The 20,779-nt window shown below is 49.2% G+C and overlaps 1 protein-coding gene across 1 annotated transcript; it reads right to left on the reverse strand.

Annotated features, from left to right (window-relative positions):
- Positions 1-649: 649 nt before the first annotated feature.
- On the reverse strand, positions 650-4,192 carry SOX18 (SRY-box transcription factor 18). The gene is made up of 2 exons (XM_073308985.2): positions 3,597-4,192; positions 650-2,746 (listed from the first exon to the last, which is right to left on the reverse strand). Exons 1-2 carry the CDS (start codon positions 4,006-4,008, stop codon positions 1,896-1,898), a joined length of 1,263 nt encoding a protein of 420 aa, XP_073165086.1. The 5' UTR covers positions 4,009-4,192; the 3' UTR covers positions 650-1,895.
- Positions 4,193-20,779: the final 16,587 nt, after the last annotated feature.

Consider the following 20,779-nt stretch of genomic DNA (forward strand, 5'->3'; position numbering starts at 1 on the left):
GGTCTGATTTAGGAGAAGCTTGAAAATTCATGTCATTTGTTAAATATCCCTCTCCCCTAAACGGCAAATCCCTGCCAACAACAAAAACCTTTTGTCTATTCATTTTTTAGTAGTCTTTTTTGGGCTAAATCAATCTGGTTTAAATCACCAGCGTTCAATGAACGGATGCCGCAAGCAATTTATGCAACAGATTGGTATTTTCCTTTGTAAATATTCTGGTGCAAGTGCTGCATTTACCAGAAATAAATAGAACTAATTAAAATGAGAGGCATAAAATAGGAAAGAGGGATAAGATTTGCTTTGGGGGACCCAAATGAGTATAACAATGGGTTGAAACCATGAAAAAGACCATGTAAGCTGAATATCTGCAAGGAAGTTCTAATGGGTGCAAAGGATCATGGTGGAAGCTCTGTTGCTGGAAATGTTTTATAACTAGACTGAACAAAGCATTAGAAAATGTGTTACAGGGAGCAAGCCTGCACTGGCCGGGCTAGAAGACGTTCCCGTTTGCAACTTTTATGGGCCCCATCCTTGCACTTTTTGACTCGAATGAGGGTAGGCGAAAAGCTTGTAGGGATCAGGCTGTATATGATAGCATACAGCCATGCTAGCAAAATAATAACCACACAGAGGCACACAAATGTCAAGAGAAGGATATCACATGTTTTATTAAATGTCATTTATCTGAGAACAGATGCTTTCCCCATAGAACATATCTTTCACACTTACAAAATGAGAAATTTAAGAGAGGGTGAGACAGCCATGAGGACTGTGTCTGCTGACATTCTCTGAGCACTAGCCGCCTTTCATATATCTTTGGAGAGTGTTTACAAGGCTTCCTAGTGCTGGCGGGCGATACTATTGAAATTAATACAATTGCTAGGCTGTCAGGACATTAATCAAGTGATCCAATAATCTGGAAATGGTTGCGACAACATGCATTTGCGGAAAATATGTGTTCACACGACAAGTACACAAGATGGGAATAACTATATGAAGATGTTTTAATAATGAACCAGTATGCAAACCAGAGGACAGTTTGCTCTCCAGACAGACCTAGACAATGAAAATGTATGCAGTTCTATTTTGGGGGCAGAGGGAGGAGAGGGGTAAGGAGTGTACAGAATTCTAGTCAATTGTTCAACAATATTGATATCATAATTCCCTTTTCTCCAAATATTTCTTCTTTTAAAATCCAGCCTTGCTACATAAATGCTGTAGAGCTCATGGATATCCTTGGATTTATTTTAAAAAAAGTTTGATAAAAAACCCAAACACATTAAATATAATTTTATATATAAAAATGCTTAGTAAAAATATAGCCTCGTTGCCCAGTTAAAATATATTGCTGAGAATACAGTGAAAACTGTGCTAAAACCCACCTCTAATAGGCACCCAGTCTTAAAACAACCAGTTCAAAAGATCCCCACGGTTTCCCATGCTATGTAGTTTGCCCTTCAGTTAAACACTTGCACGGTCAATTTGAGCAGGTCCCATTGGCAGTTGTTTTAGACACGAATCACTGTAGTTTGTCTAAAGACATGGTAGAACAGCCTGATCTTAGAAGTTACAGCTATGCCCGGCTGAAAACAATGTGTAAGAAGCTTTGCCATACTTTCCAGTCAGCACAGAGTTAAGAGATGGAGTGCTGTAGGCTGACCTCTTGTCTATGTTAACCTTCTGCGTTGGCAAATGCATCTATTTGTGTTATATAGTTATACAGTATATCAGTGATTTCAGCATGTTTTTAAAAAAAGCGATGCATTTAATGAGATATTCTAAATATTATGGAGCTCAATGGTTAAAGGAAGACGGTTTTTCTTTTTTAAAGGAGACTCTGCACTGAAGGGTCATACGTTCTCCAGGGTGAGCGCATTGTACAAGGTGGGGCAGACCTAGCCTGTGATGCAGGAGCTATAGTAGACCGCACTGCTGGCATCAGACAATGCAGATATCAAACTGCTCTCCTCACAGGAGATGCTTCTTGGAGTCACTTTGGACAGGGAGACATGGTAAGGGAGTCCTGAGGTTTCAGGACGAGTCCTGCTCATGTTCAAATACTGGTCAAACTCATTGCGGTCAACATCTGTCCAAAGCTCAGTTTGATTTAAGTGATCTACACTGTCAACATGATGGGCTTCAGGAGGGGGTGAGAGCTGGCCCAGGTGGGCAGAAAGGACATTCTGCGGTCCAGAGCACATTTGGTTGTAGAACATGCTAGATGGATGGGGAGTCCTCATAGCATCAGCCAAATGTGATGGGGTCTGAGCATAGGGCAGTGCCATGTCCCGCCCCATGGGCTTCTCTTGGGGAAACTCCATCTGGTGATGGGGATGATAGCCTCTAAAGGGCATCATGCTGCAGTCATCCTGCATGTGAGGAGGGAAAAACGCTGGCTCGGTCTGTTCCAAGACATCCAAAGGAGACATCTCGGGAGTTGGCAAGCCATAGTTTTCAATATCCGACCCCATGGAGTGGAGTTCTCTGAAGTGGTTAAGTGGGGGAGGCTGGTGGTGGCCAGGCTGGCTGCCACTATGATGATTCATGCTGAAGCTGTCGCTGCACGGCTGGGAAAGGTTGTGGAGAAGGATATTGGGTTCCATCCTCTTGATTTTCTTGGCTTGCTTCTTCCTCCTTGGGCGGTACTTGTAGTTGGGATGGTCCTGCAGATGCTGAATTCGCAGCCTCTCTGCTTCCTCCACGAAGGGGCGCTTGTCACTGGCACTCAGGGCTTTCCATGACTGGCCTGGAAGGGGAAAGCACACCCCGTTAAAAGGGCTCAGCCCTGCACCCTTCCTCCAGAACGCACAGACCTTTGCAAAGAAGCAACGCATGCAGATACAAGAGAGGACAGTGCTTTGGGGGACCGGGGCGGGGGGAGAGGAGGTCACATCCAGAATGCGGTTAAAAAACCGGCAACAGACAAACCTCTGGTTTAACCCCCTTCTGGGGAGAAGGCTGAAAAGTGATACCAAGCTCCCCTCCCCCAAAAGAAAAATAGGGATTTAACTCTTCAGCCCCGGAGAGAGATGATTGCAAAGCTCTGCTCGGAGCCCACCTTCTGCTGAGAAGTCCAACGCTTTCTGGGCACAGGCATGCGGTTCCCCCCTGCAATGGGACACTGAACACCACCCCCCAGAAAGGAAAATAAACCCTGACCGGATAGGAAAGAGAATAAGCAAATGTCCTTTGCAAGGCAAGAGAGGAGGCGGAGGGGCCACTGTACTGGAGAGCTAGCAACAGCAGCCGTTCCAGCTAGCTTCCTAACCCAGCCACCAAGGGACCTGCAGCCCGGACCTAAGCCCTGCAGCCATGTCCTTACCCAAGCTCCCGTCTGGGCTTCAGCCTGACCCTGGCCCAGATCCAGTGAGGGGCGCCTGTTTCTATGCCAGTGGGTGCCCTCTGTCCCTATCCCAGGTCCCAGCGGGTGCAGCCCACCCTGGGTCCCAGGTCCCAGTGGGGACAGCCTGCCCCTATCCCGGGTCCCAGTGGGGGCAGTCGGCAGCCTGTCTCTGTCCCGGAGGGAGCAGCCTGCCCCGGGTCCCAGAGGGGGCAGCCCGCCCCGGGGCGCTGCAGCGGCTCGCCTCGCCGCTTACCCAACATCTTGCTCAGCACCGCGTTGTGCAGGTCGGGGTTCTGCTGCGCCAGCCGCTTCCGCTCGTCCTTCGCCCAGACCATGAAGGCGTTCATGGGGCGGCGGATCCTGGAATCCTCCCCCGGCTTCCCCTCGGCTCTGCCCGAGGTCGGACTGTATCCATACCCGGGATCCGGGCTCGGCGAGCGGCTGGGAGCTGACCCGAGCGCTCCTGGATCTCCCCCCGCCGCGCCTGGGCGAAATCCAAAGCCGGGGTCAGGGCTGGGGGTCCGGCTGGACGCGGAGTCTGCCCCCGGGGTCTGCGGGTAGGCGAGCCCGGGCTCAGCGGCGGGGGCCGCAGTGGGTCCCCATGAACGGCCGCCCCTGGGTTGAGATATCTCCTCTCGGCAGTAACTAGGCTCAGATCTATTCATTCCAGCTGGGCGGCCCTTTGGATCGGAACCGAGCAGTGCGGGGCAAAGAGGAGAAACCTGGCCCGGCGCGGCGCCTGCGGTCGGCAGCGGCTCAGCGGTCCGCGTCGGGGGGGAAGCCAGGGAAAGTCGCGTTCCCCTCCCAAAAAACTTTTGGGACGCCGCGAAGCGGGAAGGGGTCAAATATAGCCAGCTTGGGCCAATCAGCAACGGGGAAGGGAGGGGGAGGAGGCGTCCCCGGGCTGCCTCGGGAAGGGGGTGGGCTGGGGGGGCCCGTTTGAAACCTTGGTTGGCCGGTTCCCTTCCGGCCAAGGAGCTTGGACTTGGCGGTTGGTTTTTTGTGGGCAAGCTCGAGTGGGGGGGGGGGGGTCGCTTAAATCCGCGGCGCGACAGAAACCCCCTCCCCGGCAAAGCAAGGGGGCCAGGGAGGCGGCTTCCCTTTGCAGGGCCATTGGGGCGAGGAGTTGCGATGCTCCTTGCTTTGCCGCCTGGGGTCCGCCCCCAGCGCCCCAGCCACGTCTGGCTCCGCGGGCAGAGTCCTGCGGAGGAGCGCCGCTCGCCGAGCCTCGGGGGCCCGCGGAGCGGCCCGCGGGGCGCCGCGCTGGAAACGCCGCGGTCCCTTTGCCGCCAGCGGGGCAGAAAACGCTCCGCGGGCCGGCGCAGTGACAGGCCCGCCGTGCCGCGGGGCGCTACACAAAGTGTGTGTTTCACTGAAGTGTCCAGGCCGGGGGGGGGGGGGGGGGAGACGGACGGGACGGAGCGAAGAGATCGGGTTGGAGATACCGGCCTCCAGTGCTCCCTGCCGTCCGGCCCAGCGCTCCGGGTCACATGCGAAGGTTCTCCCCGCTTCTAGCGGCGTCCAAACCCCCTTCTGCCTGCAAACTCTCCCCCAGACCCCGGCCTGAAATCCGACACTGAGCGTTCGGCGGACTCCGGGCCCTGTATTGAGCAAGAGCTCGCAGCGGTGGGGTATTGCATGCCACGGTTTGTGTGTGTCTGGAAGTGATTTGAAAAAAGCCAATCTGCATTTAACCCTAAACAAAACAAAAGGCTTTTTTTTTTTTTTTTAATTGTCCAATTTACCCTTCAATCTCGAGACAGAAACAACGGAGGTTTCAAACTCGATTTCCTGCTAGGTCCTGGAGTCCCTTGCTATTTTGCAACAACAAATCAGCAGTGACTGCAGAGGAGATCCTGAAAGTTTCCAGGCCCCCGCCCTTCCCTCCTGCGCTGGCTTTCATGGGGAGCCAACTGTCTGGGCCCTGCACTTTTTAAGGAGCACACATGGGCTTGCAACCTTGGGCTGGTAGCTGCAGAGAACTCCCACTGTGCTGCATTGCCTTCTGAAAGAAAAACGCTGCCCTTAGCCTAGGCCATGGGAGCAGGGAGGGGAACTGCAGTAGGTTATACCTGTCCCCGGCCAATGCCTGTCCTTGCAGTGTTTTTCAATTAGGGGAAAATATACAACCTGGAGGGAAAATACAGCCTGTGTATCTCTGAAGCAACCCCAGCCCCTCTGCAGCAAGCACCTTTCCTTGCTATTCACCCCAGCCCCTCTCTGGCTAGGTGCATGCATCCTAGTGCCTTCAGCACCTTCCCTGGGACCTGTGCGTTCACACTCATCCCTCCACGGGCACCCCCAACACACCCACATCCCCTTCCAGGTGCCCTCAGAGGCTCTCTTTGCATGGGCCGTTTGTTTTGGTGCCTCTGGGTGGCGTTTCATGCCTGCGGAGTGGCTAATCCCAGATCAGCTCGTGTCTGTCTGCGGTTTATTCCTCACATCCAGGGTGGTTTATTTTTTTCTGACTGAAAGAAAGTCAAATAATCTAGAGCAATGCTGACAGAGATGTGGGCCTGCCGTGGTCAGAGGTGGCGCGGAGGGTCCATCGGAATGTTTGCAGCTGCTGCTTTCTGTTCTAGGACTATACACGCAGGGTCTAGCTGATCCCAGCTGTGCTGGAGTTTAGAGGGGGGACAGGCTGGGAGGAATGTGGGGAGGTTCCCATTCCCCCTTTGAGAAGTGGCTGAGAGAGGGGCCCAAGGAGCTACTCAGAACAGCTCCAATGCTGTAAAAGCCCAAGCTTGTTCTCTCTGCGGTACCATACATTTTAAAGACAAAAACTGGTTGTCGCATGAAATAATAAGATGCCACTTTTCTTTCGGTATTCCAACAATAGCTAGGTAGGGCCTTGTCTGCTCTGGACACTTGTCTTAATTATAGCAAAGCTATATATATACATAGCATAGCAACACTGTTGCAAACCAGAGCTTACCCCTGGTTGAAACCGAGCTAAATGACACTGGTGCAAATTGTGATGCATAGCGGTTTGGCCTATCTACTCTTTGCAACAGTGCAGCTGTACTGGTGTCTGGGCCAGCACTGGCTGAAACTGGTGCATGCCTACGATTAGATAACTGGGCCACAGTGCAGGCAGCAGGGCCAATGCATTAGAATGGAGATTCCATGTCTCTGCAGGAGCACAGCTGTAAGTGGTAGCTTGCCAATGAAACAAGTGCTTCTTTGGGTTACTGTCCTTTTAGTAATTCCAGTGCAGGGAAATGTGCTATTATTTCCTTGTTTCAATGGTATCAGTCCAGGAGCCACTTCTGCAACTGTACATTTCGGGACCTGATGCTGTCTGGTCAGTTTCCAGGCCAAGATGCAGAGTAAACATGTCCATATATTTTAAAGTATTGCTAGCTACAGAGAGAGATTTCAGCCAAACACAAGCTCAAAATTCACCTCAAAATGCCATAATCCTCACCATTTGTCTCAGCACAGCCTGGACCAGCGAAACGTAGCATAACAGAATAGCAAGCCCACAAACAAATGACCCGATCCTGTGTTCATTCAAGTCGATTACAAAGCTCCCATTCGTGCAGAGTCAGGACCAAACTTTGCAAGGTTACAGCTGGACTGATATGTGAGTTCTGTGAACAGGCCCCTGTGACGCACCGAAATGCTGGTTCATGCAACAGTCTCTCCACTATGGTTTTGGCCCGTACAATGCTATAGTATTGGCCCTCTTTCATGACCACATCTTGCAACAACCCTACCTTTTTCTGTGGCTTTGGGGACAGTGATTTATATCCCAAGTCTGTTGTGAAATCCTTTTTTGGTCATTCCAAGTGTAACGCCTGACAGACCCCGGTCGTCAGCGGGCGGGATTCAACCTGGGACCTCTGGAGCTTAGTGCATGAGCTAAAAGCCAACGGGCTGTTAGCTAAGGCTACAGAGCAAACTCACTAATCTCTCTCTAAGTGGTCTCGGTTCCACTGGATGGGACAGAACACCACACCCAGGAGGTGTGTGGGTTACATACTTCCCCTAGCTGAGGAAGCACGTCCCAAGCTTCAGAGACTTCCCAGTTGAAATCCTGGACGAGCCCCTACTTGTAACACTGACAGACCCTGGTCATCGGCCAGCAGGATCAAACCAGGGCCCTCTGGAGCTTTGTGCACCCACCATGACCGCTCTTGTAAACTCACGCCCAGCATTGCTGTAAACTGTCGAGATCTCCCAGGCCATGTTTACACCCTGCAGCGTGTGATCTGCAGCGTGGTTTGTATTGCAACGTAGCACAGCCCACAGGCAGATATTTCAGCTTGCTCCATTGGGACGCTCAGCAGAACTATGGCTCATGCCTTTTGTGTGTTGCATTATGAGTGTACTCCTAATCCATCAAAGTGGCGCGGCTGGACTGGGCTGTGTGCTGCACCTGTCTGGACAGCCATCTGCTCATGGTCAGCATGGGGTGGAGCATGGACATAATAAATTATTGCTACTTATTGCCGCATGGGAGAACCCCCGCCCAACTTCTTTCAGACAGCATTGTCCAGCATCAGACTACTTCTGGGCAGCCCACCCCCTCAGTTTTGGACTGGAAGCCAGAAATACTGAGCCAGATTTTCAAACACACTCTGCATGCTGGGGATTGGGACACGTTACGTGCTGAGCTCTTTGGAAAATCTGTCCCGCTCTTTCACTGTCTTGTTGTGTGCACACACACCTGTGCAGGTGGGCTCGTGCCAAGTGGTGTGAGGTTTCTACGGATAACAATCTGCACAATGGAAATGCCTAATGTAGACATTTTTCATATGTTAGATTGGCTAGATTAGAGAGGAGGAGAGCCAGAGAGGGAGGGAAAGGAGGAAGGCAGACAGAACAGGTGAAGGAAGAAGGAGGCAGACAGGAGGGGAAATGAAATATGACAAAGGCAGGAAAGCAGGGAGAGGAGGGAGTGGGGAGGTCTGCAAACAGATAGAGCCATGAGTAAGGGAACCAAAAACTTTCGACTGCCGCTGGTGCCAGACACGGTCATGGTAACGTGGCCCGAGTCAGCCAATTTCGTCCAGACTCAGCGACCAAAGCGTGGTGAGCCCTGGGCCCTCCGCTGGGCTTTGTGTAAGTCATGGGTGGCTACGTGGGCAACGTCTTGCCTCCCTTGGCTTTCACCCTTGCCAAGGCCAGAGAGGGTAAATCATCCGAGCCCAGCAGACACCAAGCTTGGGGTGTGACATAAACACACATCCCGTACTCCTGGCCCAAGGATAGCTCTATCACTCCTCTAGTCTCTTAACTTTCACTGGGGGGGGACGAGGACTCTGCCCCCCTTCCAACTCCTGTGTATCCAGATATACACACGCGGCACCTCCCACACACCAGAAGGAGAAAATAAATAAAGCCCAGCTGAAAGTGGGGGGAGACAGAGCCAGAGAGACAGGCAGCCGGGGAGGGAGAGGGAAAGCCACTGGGGGGGGCTGCCCTGGGCCCTCCAGCTTCTCACAGTTCAGATTCGCAGCGGCCGTATGGAGAGGAAATGTTGGATATTCCTGGGCAGAGATAAGATCATTGTAAAAGCCAGCTGGGTGACCTCTCCCATCACCCGCCTCACCGGGGCTGGCGTCTGACGAGCTGGCCGGTAGCCCAGCAGCCGCCACTCTACATAGGGCTTTTTTTTTTTATTGGGCCCTTGGATTTCTGTCTCCCCTCCACCCCCTCCCCGCTGCCCCGGTTTCCCTTTATAGACTCCTGTGCTTCAGTGCGCTCCAGCACCACACCTAGGAGAGGAAGTTTGGCTGGGGATGCAGACTCTGTGGCTGAAACGCTCTTTAAACACAAAAGATTTTTTTTTCCCTGAGTTCGCCCCCCCCACCCTCAGCTCCTCATCCCCCCTTGTCTTTCGTGCTTCTGATTATTTGTCAAAGCGGCTGAGGCTGCCATCAAGCTCCCACCGGTCTAAAAATAGGCCCAGCGCCTCCTGCCTGCTCCAAAGGCAATTGGAGCCCTCCAGAGTCTTTGGGAAACGGTGCGGCAGGAGAATAGGCAGGGGAGGAAGACCATGGGCAGTAGGGCTGGTCAGGGGAGCTAACTCATGCTATTATTTATGATTATTTGTTTTGAGGCAGCGCTTAGAGGACTCGTCGTGGAACATGGCGGCAGCACGCTAGGTGCTGTACAAATACAGAACAAAAAGACAGCCCCTGTCCCCCACCTCCGCAAGACTAACAATATAAGTTAAAGACAAAAGGCAGAGTCAGACAGACAGACGAGGGACCCCAAGGAGCCAATGATCTCAAAGCACTTTCCCAAGAAAAGTAAAGGTCATTAGCTTCATTTTGCAGATTGGGAAACTGAGGCACAGAATGTTGAAGTGAGTTCCCCAAGGTCATCCAGAAATGGCTGTAGCAGAGTCAGGAACTGAAGGCAGGTGTCCTGAATTCAAGTTCAGTGCCCCTATGTGCTGGACCACACTGCCAACGGCGGAATAGTATTCGTCATATCAAAATCATTCAGGAGCCACTCCTGATTCCTGAAAATGGATTCATTGTTTTTAAGGATTCCCCAACCAGTTGGGACAATGTCCAGACTCTGGGTGGGTTCAGGAACTACTGCATGAATCATTCACTCCAATTATTCATAGTCGGGGTGTGGGATTGTTTCACATGGTAGTGCTTCTACACTCTGATTGGATGGGTGAAACTGTTAACAGGGGGATATTTCTTAATAATTTATTAATTATTATTATTATTATTATTATTATTTTATTATTGGTTAACATTATATTGCAGTAGCACCTAGAAGCTAAAAAATTCAGGGTCTTATTTTGTTAGGTGCTGTACAGATATAGAAAGTCTGTACACCAAAAAGCTTACAGTCTAAAAGATGAGATAATTTCACTCCCCACTGAAATGCAACCACCTCTGGGGTAGAACATGGTAGCTGTTTAACAGCACATAACAACACTATACAACATGCTAGGGCAGGAAATAAAGAAGATTAATATACCCAGTGATAACTTTAGGGGGATTTAAGTAAGAGTTAATTACAAGCATTTGAAGTTAGCTGGGACACTGGGGTTAACGCACCCCTACCCATGTCATGGGACAATCTACAAGGCTGTACTGGATGATGCTGATTGCTGTTGTGGTGGGGGCATGACTGACCTTTGGTTAACTGAGTACCCATTAACCAGAGTTTGGTTATACTGTACATGGCACAAGACAGGGAATATAAGGATGCAGTTTGCAGAAGGGTAGGCACTGGAGCTGGACTGCTGTGATCCCAATCTTCAGACCTGCTGGGTTGCAAACCTGGGATTTGCAGATATACAGTGTATTAGAGGATTGGGCCAAAAGAAATCTGATGAGATTCAACAAGGACAAGTGCAGAGTCCTGCACTTAGGATGGAAGAATCCCATGCACTGCTACAGACTAGGAACCGAGCGGCTCAACAGCAGTTCTGCAGAAAAGGCCCTAGGGATTACAGTGGACAAGAAGCTGGATATGAGTCAACAGTGTGTCCTTGTTGCCAAGAAGGCTAACAGCATTTTGGGCTGTATAAGTAGGAGCATTGCCAGTAGATCGAGGGATGTGATCATTCACCTCTCTTCGGCATTCACGAGGCCTCATCTGGAGTACTGTGTCCAGTTTTGGGCCCCACACTACAAGAAAGATGTGGAAAAATTGGAAAGAGTCCAGCGGAGGGCAACAAAAATTATTAGGGGCTGGAGCACATGACTTATGAGGAGAGGCCAAGGGAACTGGGATAATTTAGTCTGCAGAAGAGAAGAATGAGGGGGGGGGGGTTGATAGCTGCTTTCAACTACCTGAAAGGGGGTTCCAAAGAGTCTGTTCTCAGTGGTAGCAGATGAGAGAACAAGGAGTAATGATCTCAAGTTGCAGTGGGGGAGGTTTAGGTTGGATATTAGGAAAAACTTTTTCACTCGGAGGGTGGTGAAGCACTGGAACGGGCTACCTAGGGAGGTGGTGGAATCTCCTTCCTTTGGCCTGGTCTACACTACGGTGGGGGGGGGGATCAATGTAAGATACGCAACTTCAGCTACGAGAATAGCGTAGCTGAAGTCGACATATCTTAGATCGACTTAGAATCACTTACTTCACGTCCTTGCGGAGCAGGATCGACGGCCGCTGCTCCCCAGTCGACTCCGCTTCCGCCTCTCACCCTGGTGGAGTTCCGGAGTCGACAGCAGAGCGATCGGGGATCAATTTATTGCATCTACACTAGATGCGATAAATCGATCCCCGATAGATGGATCACTACCCACCAATTCGGTGGTTAGTGTAGACGTGGCCTTAGAGGTTTTTAAGGTCAGGCTTGACAAAGACCTGGCTGGGATGATTTAGTTGGGGATTGGTCCTGCTTTGAGCAGGGGGGTGGACTAGATGACCTCCTGAAGTCTCTTCCAACCATGATATTCTATGATTCTATGATTAAGAGGGCCCTCCATAGACTCATTCGACCCCTGCATCGACCATGCACCTCTCCTGTCCCCTACTTTCTCATTCATGCACCAACCTATCCCCTACATCTGAGCTCTAGTGGAACAAGCAGACTCTGTTGGTCTCATTGCCAGTAGTGGTCGCCTTGGTATTATGATCAGCAATATGTACTTCATCTTTTTCTAAAACAAGTATTTCCAAAAAACTTTTAAAAAGAAAGACATTTCCTGGAGAACAAAATGCTCAGAAGTCCAAGATTGTTTATAAGCCTTGTGGAGAAGTTAAAAGATGAAACACAGCTAAAGTGGCCAGCTAGGTGAAGAGAAATTCATCTCTAGTGACACTCATTTGACTCCCAGCAGAGTTCCATTCGGCCCCTTGCCTTTTAGTGTCAAACTTTTTAGCCAGCTTCCAATTTTTCACACCTCTTTCTGCATGCACAGTTGTTGTGACCACTTCTTTTGTGGTGCAAACCCCACACTGGTGCACCCGTATTTGATGACTAACCTCCTGGTGTGCAAATGCTGAAATCTGTTTGCCCACTGGGATGTGGTAACACTGGACACCAGAATCAGCTGATCACTGCAGAGGGAGAGCAGAATGGGAGGCCAGGACTGGCATGCTTGTCCTTTTTGGTCTGACCTTTGTTCTCTGTAGCTTCTCCAATCCTTGCTTCCAGGGGTGGGGAGAATCCCTAACCTGACAAATGTAGCCTGGCTGACCACAGATGAACACCTGCATGGTGAAAAGATGACCAATGGCGTTGACTCCAAGTGAAATTCCAAGAACTTTGATCCCTTCTTCCCTTGAATAGGTCCAAACTTTACTACGTTTGGGTATTTCAGTGTGGTCTACTTGATGTCGCCATGTTCTCCTGTGCAAGGACAGCTGGGCAGGCTGCTATTACCTTTAGGAAGGCTGGATGTTTTTCCCACTTGCCCAAGGTGCAACAGGACAAGTTAAGGGTGGAAATCCCCCTTAGCTTTCAGTGTCCTGGCTCCTGTTAGATCAGGTCACTATGATAACTGAAGCTGAGTTGGGTTGTGTAGTAATTTCTTTCTCACTTTTCTGTGAAGCTTCAGAGGCCACATTTAACTGAGGACACTTTAAACATTCAGGAAGGGCTGTTTCTGAAATGTTTCACAAACACACACACACACATTGCTTATTTGAGTGGGTTATGGAGGTTTATGGCCCAATGCGAACTCACTGACGCAATGGAACTTTCCCACTAACACCACTGGGCTTTGAATCCGGCCCATAGGGGGGTTGAGCTGGCTGTGGGGACACCCTCTTGTCTGTGACTCCATCGTCTGCATTCCCTGCTTGGGGTTGTTTTCTTAGTGTTTGTTTATTTTATGTGGAAGTGACCTTCACGCTTTTGAAAAGCGATGAGCTCCCAGCCTTGGAGAGCGAAGTCCTTTGTCTACAGAGCAGGTGCAGCAGGCTTCCCTATGATACGACCCACCAAGGTGTCTCTGCCTTAGCCTGAAGTCACCACGTATTAGGACAGGAGAGGAGCTGTCTCCAAGGTCCATTCTGTCCCTTGGTCTCTCCACTGAGGCAGCCAACAAAGGGCCGGTGAGTGCCAAATGAGATGGTGGCATTTGATAATGTGCGCACCTGCCCAATCAGCACTGTCCGGAGACATAAGAACATAAGCTTGGCCCTAATGGGCCAGACCAATGGTACTTCCAGCCCAGTATACTGCCATCTAACAGCAGCCAGTGCCGGAGGCTTCAGAGGGAATAAACAGAACAGTCAATCAAGTGATCCATCCTCTGTCATCCAGCTCCAGCTTCTGGCAGTCAGAGGCTTAGGGACACCCAGATCCCTGACCATCTTGGCTAATAGCCATTGATGGACCTGTCCTCCATGAGCTTATCTAATCCTTATTTGAACCCAGTTATATTTTTGGCCTTCACAACATCTTTTGGCAACAAATGCCACAGGTCAACTGTGCTTCGTTCGAAGAAGTGCTTCCTTATGTTTGTTTTAAACCTGCTGCTGCCTATTAATTTCATTGGGTTCGTGTCTTCTGTGAAGGGGTAAATAGCACTTCCTTATTCACTTTCTCCACGCCAGTCATGATTTTATAGACTTCTCTCATTTCCCCTCTCGGTCGTCTCTTTTCTACACTGAACTGTACCAGTCTTTTTAACCTCCCCTCATATGGAAGCTGTTACATATTCCTAATCATTCTTGTTGCTCTTCTCTGTACTTTTTCCAATTCTAATGTATCTTTTCTGAGATGGGATGCCCAGAACCGCAAGCAGTATTTAAGATGTGGGCATACCATGGATTTATATCGTGTCAGTATGATATTTTCTGTCTTATTATCTATCCCTTTCCGAATGATTCCTAACATTCGGTTTGCTTTTTTGACTGCCGCTGTACATTGAGCAGATGTTTTCAGAGAACTATCCACAATGACTCCCAGATCTCTTTCTTGAGTGGTAACAGCTAATTTAGACCCCATCATTTTGTATGTACAGCTGGGATTTGTTTTCCAATGTGCATTACTTTGCATTTATCAACACTGAAGTTCATCTGCCATATTGTTGCCCAGTCATCCAGCTTTGTGAGATCCTTTTGTAACTTTTCACAGTCAGCTTTGGACTTAACTACCTTGAGTAATTTTGTATGGTCTGCAGATTTTTCCCCTTCACTTTTTACCACGCTTTCCAGCTCATTTATGAATATGTTGACTAGCACTGGTCCGAGCACAGACCCCCCGGGGTACACCACTATTTACTTCTCTCCACTGTGAAAACAGACCGTTTATTCCTGTCCTTTGTTTCCTATCTTTTAACCAGTTTCTGATCCATGAGAAGACCTTCCCTCTTAGCCCATGATTGCTTACTTTGCTTAAGAGCCTTTGGCAAGAGACCTTGTCAAAGGCTTTCTGAAAGTCCAAGCACATTATATCCATGGGACTACCCTTGTCCACATGTTTGTTGGCCCCCCTCAAAGAATTCTAATAGAAGGGTGAGGCATGATTTCCTTTTACAAAAGCCATGGTGACTCTTCCCCAACATATAGTGGTCATTAATGTGTCTGAGAATTCTGTTCTTCACTATAGTTTCTATCAATTTTCTGGTAATTGCGAGGATCACCTCTGGAACCTTTTTTAAAAATCGGCGTTACATTAGCTATCTGCTAGTCATCTGGTACAGAGGCTGATTTAAGCGATAGGTCACATATCACAGTTAGACCCTCCCAAATACATTTTGCATGGGCCACCAAACTGTCCCTGAGGGTCTGTCCACACCGCAGTTACAGACCTGTGGCTGGCCCTTGTCAGCTGACTTGGACTGTGGGGCTGTTAAACTGTGGCATAGATGTTCAGACTTGGGCTGGAGACTTAGCTGTGGGACCGCAAGAGGGGGGTGGGATCCCAGAGCCTGGGCTCCAACCTGAGCCCAAATGTCTGCAACACAGTTCTGCAGCCCGAGCCCTGTGAGCCCAAGTCAGCTGACACGGGCCAGCTTTGGTCTTGTGGACAGCGCTTAGTGCAGTGGGGTCCTGTTTCATGACTGGGGCTCCTAGGTACTAGGATCATCATACAAATAAATAAATAACTCACAAGGAAGAGGGTACCCCAAGACACCTTCTGAGCACTGGCTTGCACCCAGGCAAAGTGAGCCTTCGCAGCACAGAAACCAGGCACCAGTCGCAAGGAAGTGGAGAAAGTTTTCTCCTTCTATGTAAGAAACCAAAGTCATCTTTGTTTATACAGGATTCCCACTATGACCAAAAATCCCCGCTGTCTGAGCAGACGAAACCCACAGCTAACCCAAAAGAGCTGCTGCTCTGCACATGCTCCACCCACCAGACAGCTGGAGCAGTTGCCCCAGGAACAGAGGATCAAGTTTTGCATTGCGAGCATTTCAGGATCGCCTCTGTTGCACTCAGGGAAGCCTCAACCCTCACCTGAGGAAATCTTCCTTCTCGCTCCCGTTGGACATTCACAGAGTTATTTGCCTTTAAACATTCTCTTCTGGCACAGACCCTGCTGTTCTCCTCTCCAGCACCTCATCAGTAGTCTGCCCACAAAGACTCCAGGGCCTGATTTGCAGAGGCACTGTGCCCACTGAATTCAGCACTTCTTAAAATCAGGCCCTCAAGGAAGGGGTTGTGGCCATGGCTGCTCCAACTGCCTGTCAGCCAGAAATCTCTCACTTTAAACGGGCCCCTCTCGCCCAGCTTGAAACTGGGAAACTCATCACACCTGTGACATGTGTTTCAGTACTGAGATAGTACTAAACGCCCCTTGCACTGAGTTGGCTCTGTGTGGTGTGGGATTGAATGGTCTGGGTATTTCTCAGTGACATGGCAGAGGTGCCTGTGGGGGTGATGTCGTGACTCAGTATTTTCAAGGCCTCGACTTGGCCTTGATTTGTGAGCCCGCAGTGTTGCGTGCAGAGACAACTGTGCGCATGTGGAGGCCTTGGAGTTGAACAGAAGCCGAGAGAGGGTTTTGCATGTGCAAATTCTATCCCCAGTGCACATGCTGAAAGAGGTTGGTGCGTACAACGTTGCACAGGCACGAGCAGAAGCCGTGCTTTGGAAGCGTGGCCCTGTGTATTTAACTGGATGGTGCAGAAATAAGAATAGGGGAGAGGGCGAGGGGGTGACTACATAGGTGTGTGTATATGTGACTGAATGGTGTATGTCAAGTGTTCTCAAACTTCATTGCACCACAACCCCCTTCTGACAACAAAAATTACTACTCCACCCTGGGGCTGGGGGGAACCAAAGCCTGAGTCCACCCGAGCCCTGCCACCCCAGGTGGAGGATGGGGGGGGGCAAAGCCAAAGCCAGAGCCCCACCGCCCTGGGCAGTGGGGCTCAGGCTTTGGCTTCAGCACCAGGTGGAGAGGCTTGAGCTTGGGTTTTGGCCCCAGACCCCAGCAAGTCTAAGCCAGCCCAGGTGACCCCATTAAAATGGGATCACTACCCACTTTCGGGTCCCGACCCACAGTCTGAGAACCACTGGTGTATGTTATGGCCAGCTATGAGCACTTTGGAAAATTCCACCCATTGTGTTTATAACTAATTAGTTTGTCAAGTGCTCTGATTATGAATAGTGCCACACAGGTGCTAAGTCCCACTGTGTGTGATAGCATCCTGTGTGGGTGTAATGGGGGGGGTCCCGATGTGCATGAGTGCATATTATAGGGGGGTACATGTGGGTCTGACTGGGGTGCGAGTGTGCTTTTTTGAAAAGTCATTTGTGTTTGTGTTTATTTTAGTATTCAGTGCTCATCTCTGAATCAGCCCAGCATTTCAGAAAGTATTACATTTCCCCCAACCATTTCCAGACTCCCATAAACACATTTTTGTTTCAGCATTAATGAATTACCTCAATGCATAGCCAGCCGCATGCCAAATACATGGACACAGATTGCAGAAAAGCCATTGAGAAACAGAACTGGCTGCCATTCTACAGCTCCGATCAACACCATTTATTTTCTCGATTACAGCATGAAAATAGCATCCCGTACAGGCAGGGGAAAGCATCTGGTCCACACTGAAACATTTCAAATGTTCGCTTGCTATGCTTGACTTTTTTCTTAATTGTTGGCAGAAAATATTATTCATTAGTATTTGTAGAAAAGATACACACAATCCTCAGTTCCCTGAACAGCCAGGACCCTGCTGACTTGGCTGCTTTGAGTCTGTTAAGTGGCTCTGGGTGTGCAAGAAATGCAGGAAAAGACCTGCCAAATCAATGGTGCCATCATCCTTGAGACTTGAGACTTGCATAACTGAGTTTGTAAAATCAGTTATACAAACCCAAGCAGTCTTATAGGAACTCCTGTACTGCTTATCTGTGTAAACTCCAAAGCTTGTCTCTCTCACCGACAGAAGTTTGTTCAATAAAAGATATTCCCTCACCCGCCTTGTCTCTCTAATAGCCTGGGACCGATACAGCTATAAGAGCACTGCATACATTACAGGAGCTCAGTTAATTATATTTATCTGCTACAATCTCGAAGGGAAAAAAAAATCTTTGCATGGATCACTTTCGGGAATAGCCGTTCAAAAGTGTCTACCCTGCCTTGTGCATGCATAGCCTCTGATGGACATACCCCAGGGAATTATGTATGCACATCAGTATGTACAAAGCCCACCTTGCATGTGGATTTTGGGAGTAGCGTGAACAGAAAAGCACACATCTGTTTTCATAAAAATCTTTTCCTAAAACTGTATACACCGAAGTGACCCCGCTGGAGAGGAAAGCAGGACCAGTTTAAGTGCCTGATATCACTCCTCTGTGTGCTACGACTTTTACAATAGATGGTTTCCCATCAATCTTTGTGTCATTTTGTAATATGTTGCACACTTGTGTCCATGCAATACACATGGACCAATGCCTACACACACACAGTCCTTCTGCCACTAATCTACAGTAAGACAAAGGTTTGCTGTGGACTGTTTTTCCATTGAGAGAAAAGGTGGGGGAGGTAAAATCTTTTATTGGACCAACTTCTGTTTGTGAAAGAGACAAGCTTTTGCGCTTACACAGAGCTCTACTTTAGGTCTGGGAAAGGTACTCAGAGTATCACAGCTAAATACAATGTGGAACAGAGAAGGAGTTAACACATGATGCAAGAAACCATCCAAAGTGAAGTGTGCAGCTAACACCTCTACAGTCTGGCACAAAGGAGAGTTAGTGGGTTACAGATTGTTATAATGAACCATCAGTCCAGAGTCTTTATTGAGTCCATGATTTTTGGTGTCTAGCACAGTTGTGAATTTACGTCCCAGGCTCGTCTTTTGATGAAGTTGCACAGGTTTCCTTTGCAGGTGAGGACTGTGCAATGAACCATGCAGTGAGTGTTTTGTGAAAAGTGCTCCCCTACGGGCGATAGGGTGTTTTTGTCCTTTACAAGTTTTCTATGGGAGTTCACTGGAGAGCGCAGTGATTGTCTCCTTTCACCCACGTAGTTGGTCCTGGGGGCATTTAGTGCACTGGATGAGGTATACCACATGTTGTGATAGGCATGTGTAGGATCCATGGATCTTCAAAGGGTGTTGGGTGGGGATTGATCACTGAAGCAGTGGAGCTATGTCGGCAGGTTTTGCATCTGTTATATCAGGGCCTGAGTTAGAATCATAGAATATCAGGGTTGGAAGGGACCTCAGGAGGTCATCTAGTCCAACCCCCTGCTCAAAAGCAGGGCCCATACCCAATTAAATCATCCCAGCCAGGGCTTTGTCAAGCCTGACCTTAAAAACTTCTAAGGAAGGAGATTCCACCACCTCCCTAGGCAACGCATTCCAGTGTTTCACCACCCTCCTAGTGAAAAAGTTTTTCCTAATATCCAACCTGAACCTCCCCCACTGCAACTTGAGACCATTACTCCTTGTCCTGTCCTCTTCCACCACTGAGAATAGTCTAGAACCATCCTATCTGGAACTACCTCTCAGGTAGTTGAAAGCAGCTATCAAATCACCCCTCATTCTTCTCTTCTGCAGACTAAACAATCCCAGTTCCCTCAGCCTCTCCTCATAACTCATGTGTTCCAGACCCCTAATCATTTTTGTTGCCCTTTGCTGGACTCTCTCCAATTTATCCACATCCTTCTTGTAGTGTGGGGCCCAAAACTGGACACAGTACTCCAGATGAGGCCTCACCAATGTCGAATAGACGGGGAAGATCACGTCCCTCGATCTGCTCACTATGCCCCTACTTATACATCCCAAAATGCCATTGGCCTTCTTGGCAACAAGGGCACACTGCTGGCTAATATCCAGCTTCTCGTCCACTGTCACCCCTAGGTCCTTTTCCGCAGAACTGCTGCCTAGCCATTCGGTCCCTAGTCTGTAGCTGTGCATTGGGTTCTTCCGTCCTAAGTGCAGGACCCTGCACTTATCCTTATTGAACCTCATCAGATTTCTTTTGGCCCAATCCTCCAATTTGTCTAGGTCCTTCTGTATCCTATCCCTGCCCTCCAGCGTATCTACCACTCCTCCCAGTTTAGTATCATCCGCAAATTTGCTGAGAGTGCAATCCACACCATCCTCCAGATCATTTATGAAGATATTGAACAAAACCGGCCCCAGGACCGACCCTTGGGGCACTCCACTTGATACCGGCTGCCAACTAGACATGGAGCCATTGATCACTACCCGTTGAGCCCGACAATCTAGCCAGCTTTCTACCCACCTTATGGTGCATTCATCCAGCCCATACTTCCTTAACTTGCTGACAAGAATACTGTGGGAGACCGTGTCAAAAGCTTTGCTAAAGTTAAGATACAATACATCCACTGCTTTCCCTTCATCCACAGAACCAGTAATCTCATCATAGAAGGCGATTAGATTAGTCAGGCATGACCTTCCCTTGGTGAATCCATGCTGACTGTTCCTGATCACTTTCCTCTCATGTAAGTGCTTCATGATTGATTCTTTGAGGACCTGCTCCATGATTTTTCTGGGGACTGAAGTGAGGCTGACTGGCCTGTAGTTCCCAGGATCCTCCTTCTTCCCTTTTTTAAAGATTGGCACTACATTAGCCTTTTTCCAGTCATCCGGGACTTCTCCCGTTCGCCACGAGTTTTCAAAGATAATGGCCAATGGCTCTGCAATCACAGCCGCCAGTTCCTTTAGCACTCTCGGATGAAACTCATCCGGCCCCATGGACTTGTGCACGTCCAGTTTTTCTAAATAGTCCCTAACCACCTCTTTCTCCACAGAGGGCTGGCCATCTCTTCCCCATGTTGTGATGCCCAGCACAGCAGTCTGGGAGCTGACCTTGTTCGTGAAGACAGAGGCAAAAAAATCGTTGAGTACATTAGCTTTTTCCACATCCTCCGTCACTAGGTTGCCTCCCTCATTCATTAAGGGGCCCACACTTTCCTTGGCTTTCTTCTTGTTGCCAACATACCTGAAGAAACCCTACCTGAAGAGTTGATGTAGCCCGGTCTGTGGGGAGCTTGCCTCTGATGATGAGCTTGGTGAGGTTATTTTTTCATAGCACTTTGCTGTCAACAGAAAGGGAGGGAAGCTCTTTATGAGG

Source organism: Lepidochelys kempii, chromosome 13 (assembly GCF_965140285.1).
Source record: "Lepidochelys kempii isolate rLepKem1 chromosome 13, rLepKem1.hap1, whole genome shotgun sequence".
Lineage (NCBI taxonomy): Eukaryota > Metazoa > Chordata > Testudines > Cheloniidae > Lepidochelys > Lepidochelys kempii.

What these genes read in the sequence shown, in the direction of transcription:
- SOX18 (XM_073308985.2), bottom strand. Translation starts at nt 4,008, where the DNA reads ATGAATAGATCTGAGCCTAGTTACTGCCGAGAGGAGATATCTCAACCC. An exon ending in GGTGCTGAGCAAGATGTTGG is followed by an intron (nt 2,747 to 3,596) that starts GTAAGCGGCGAG and finishes TTCCCCTTCCAG; the next exon opens with GCCAGTCATGGAAAGCCCTG.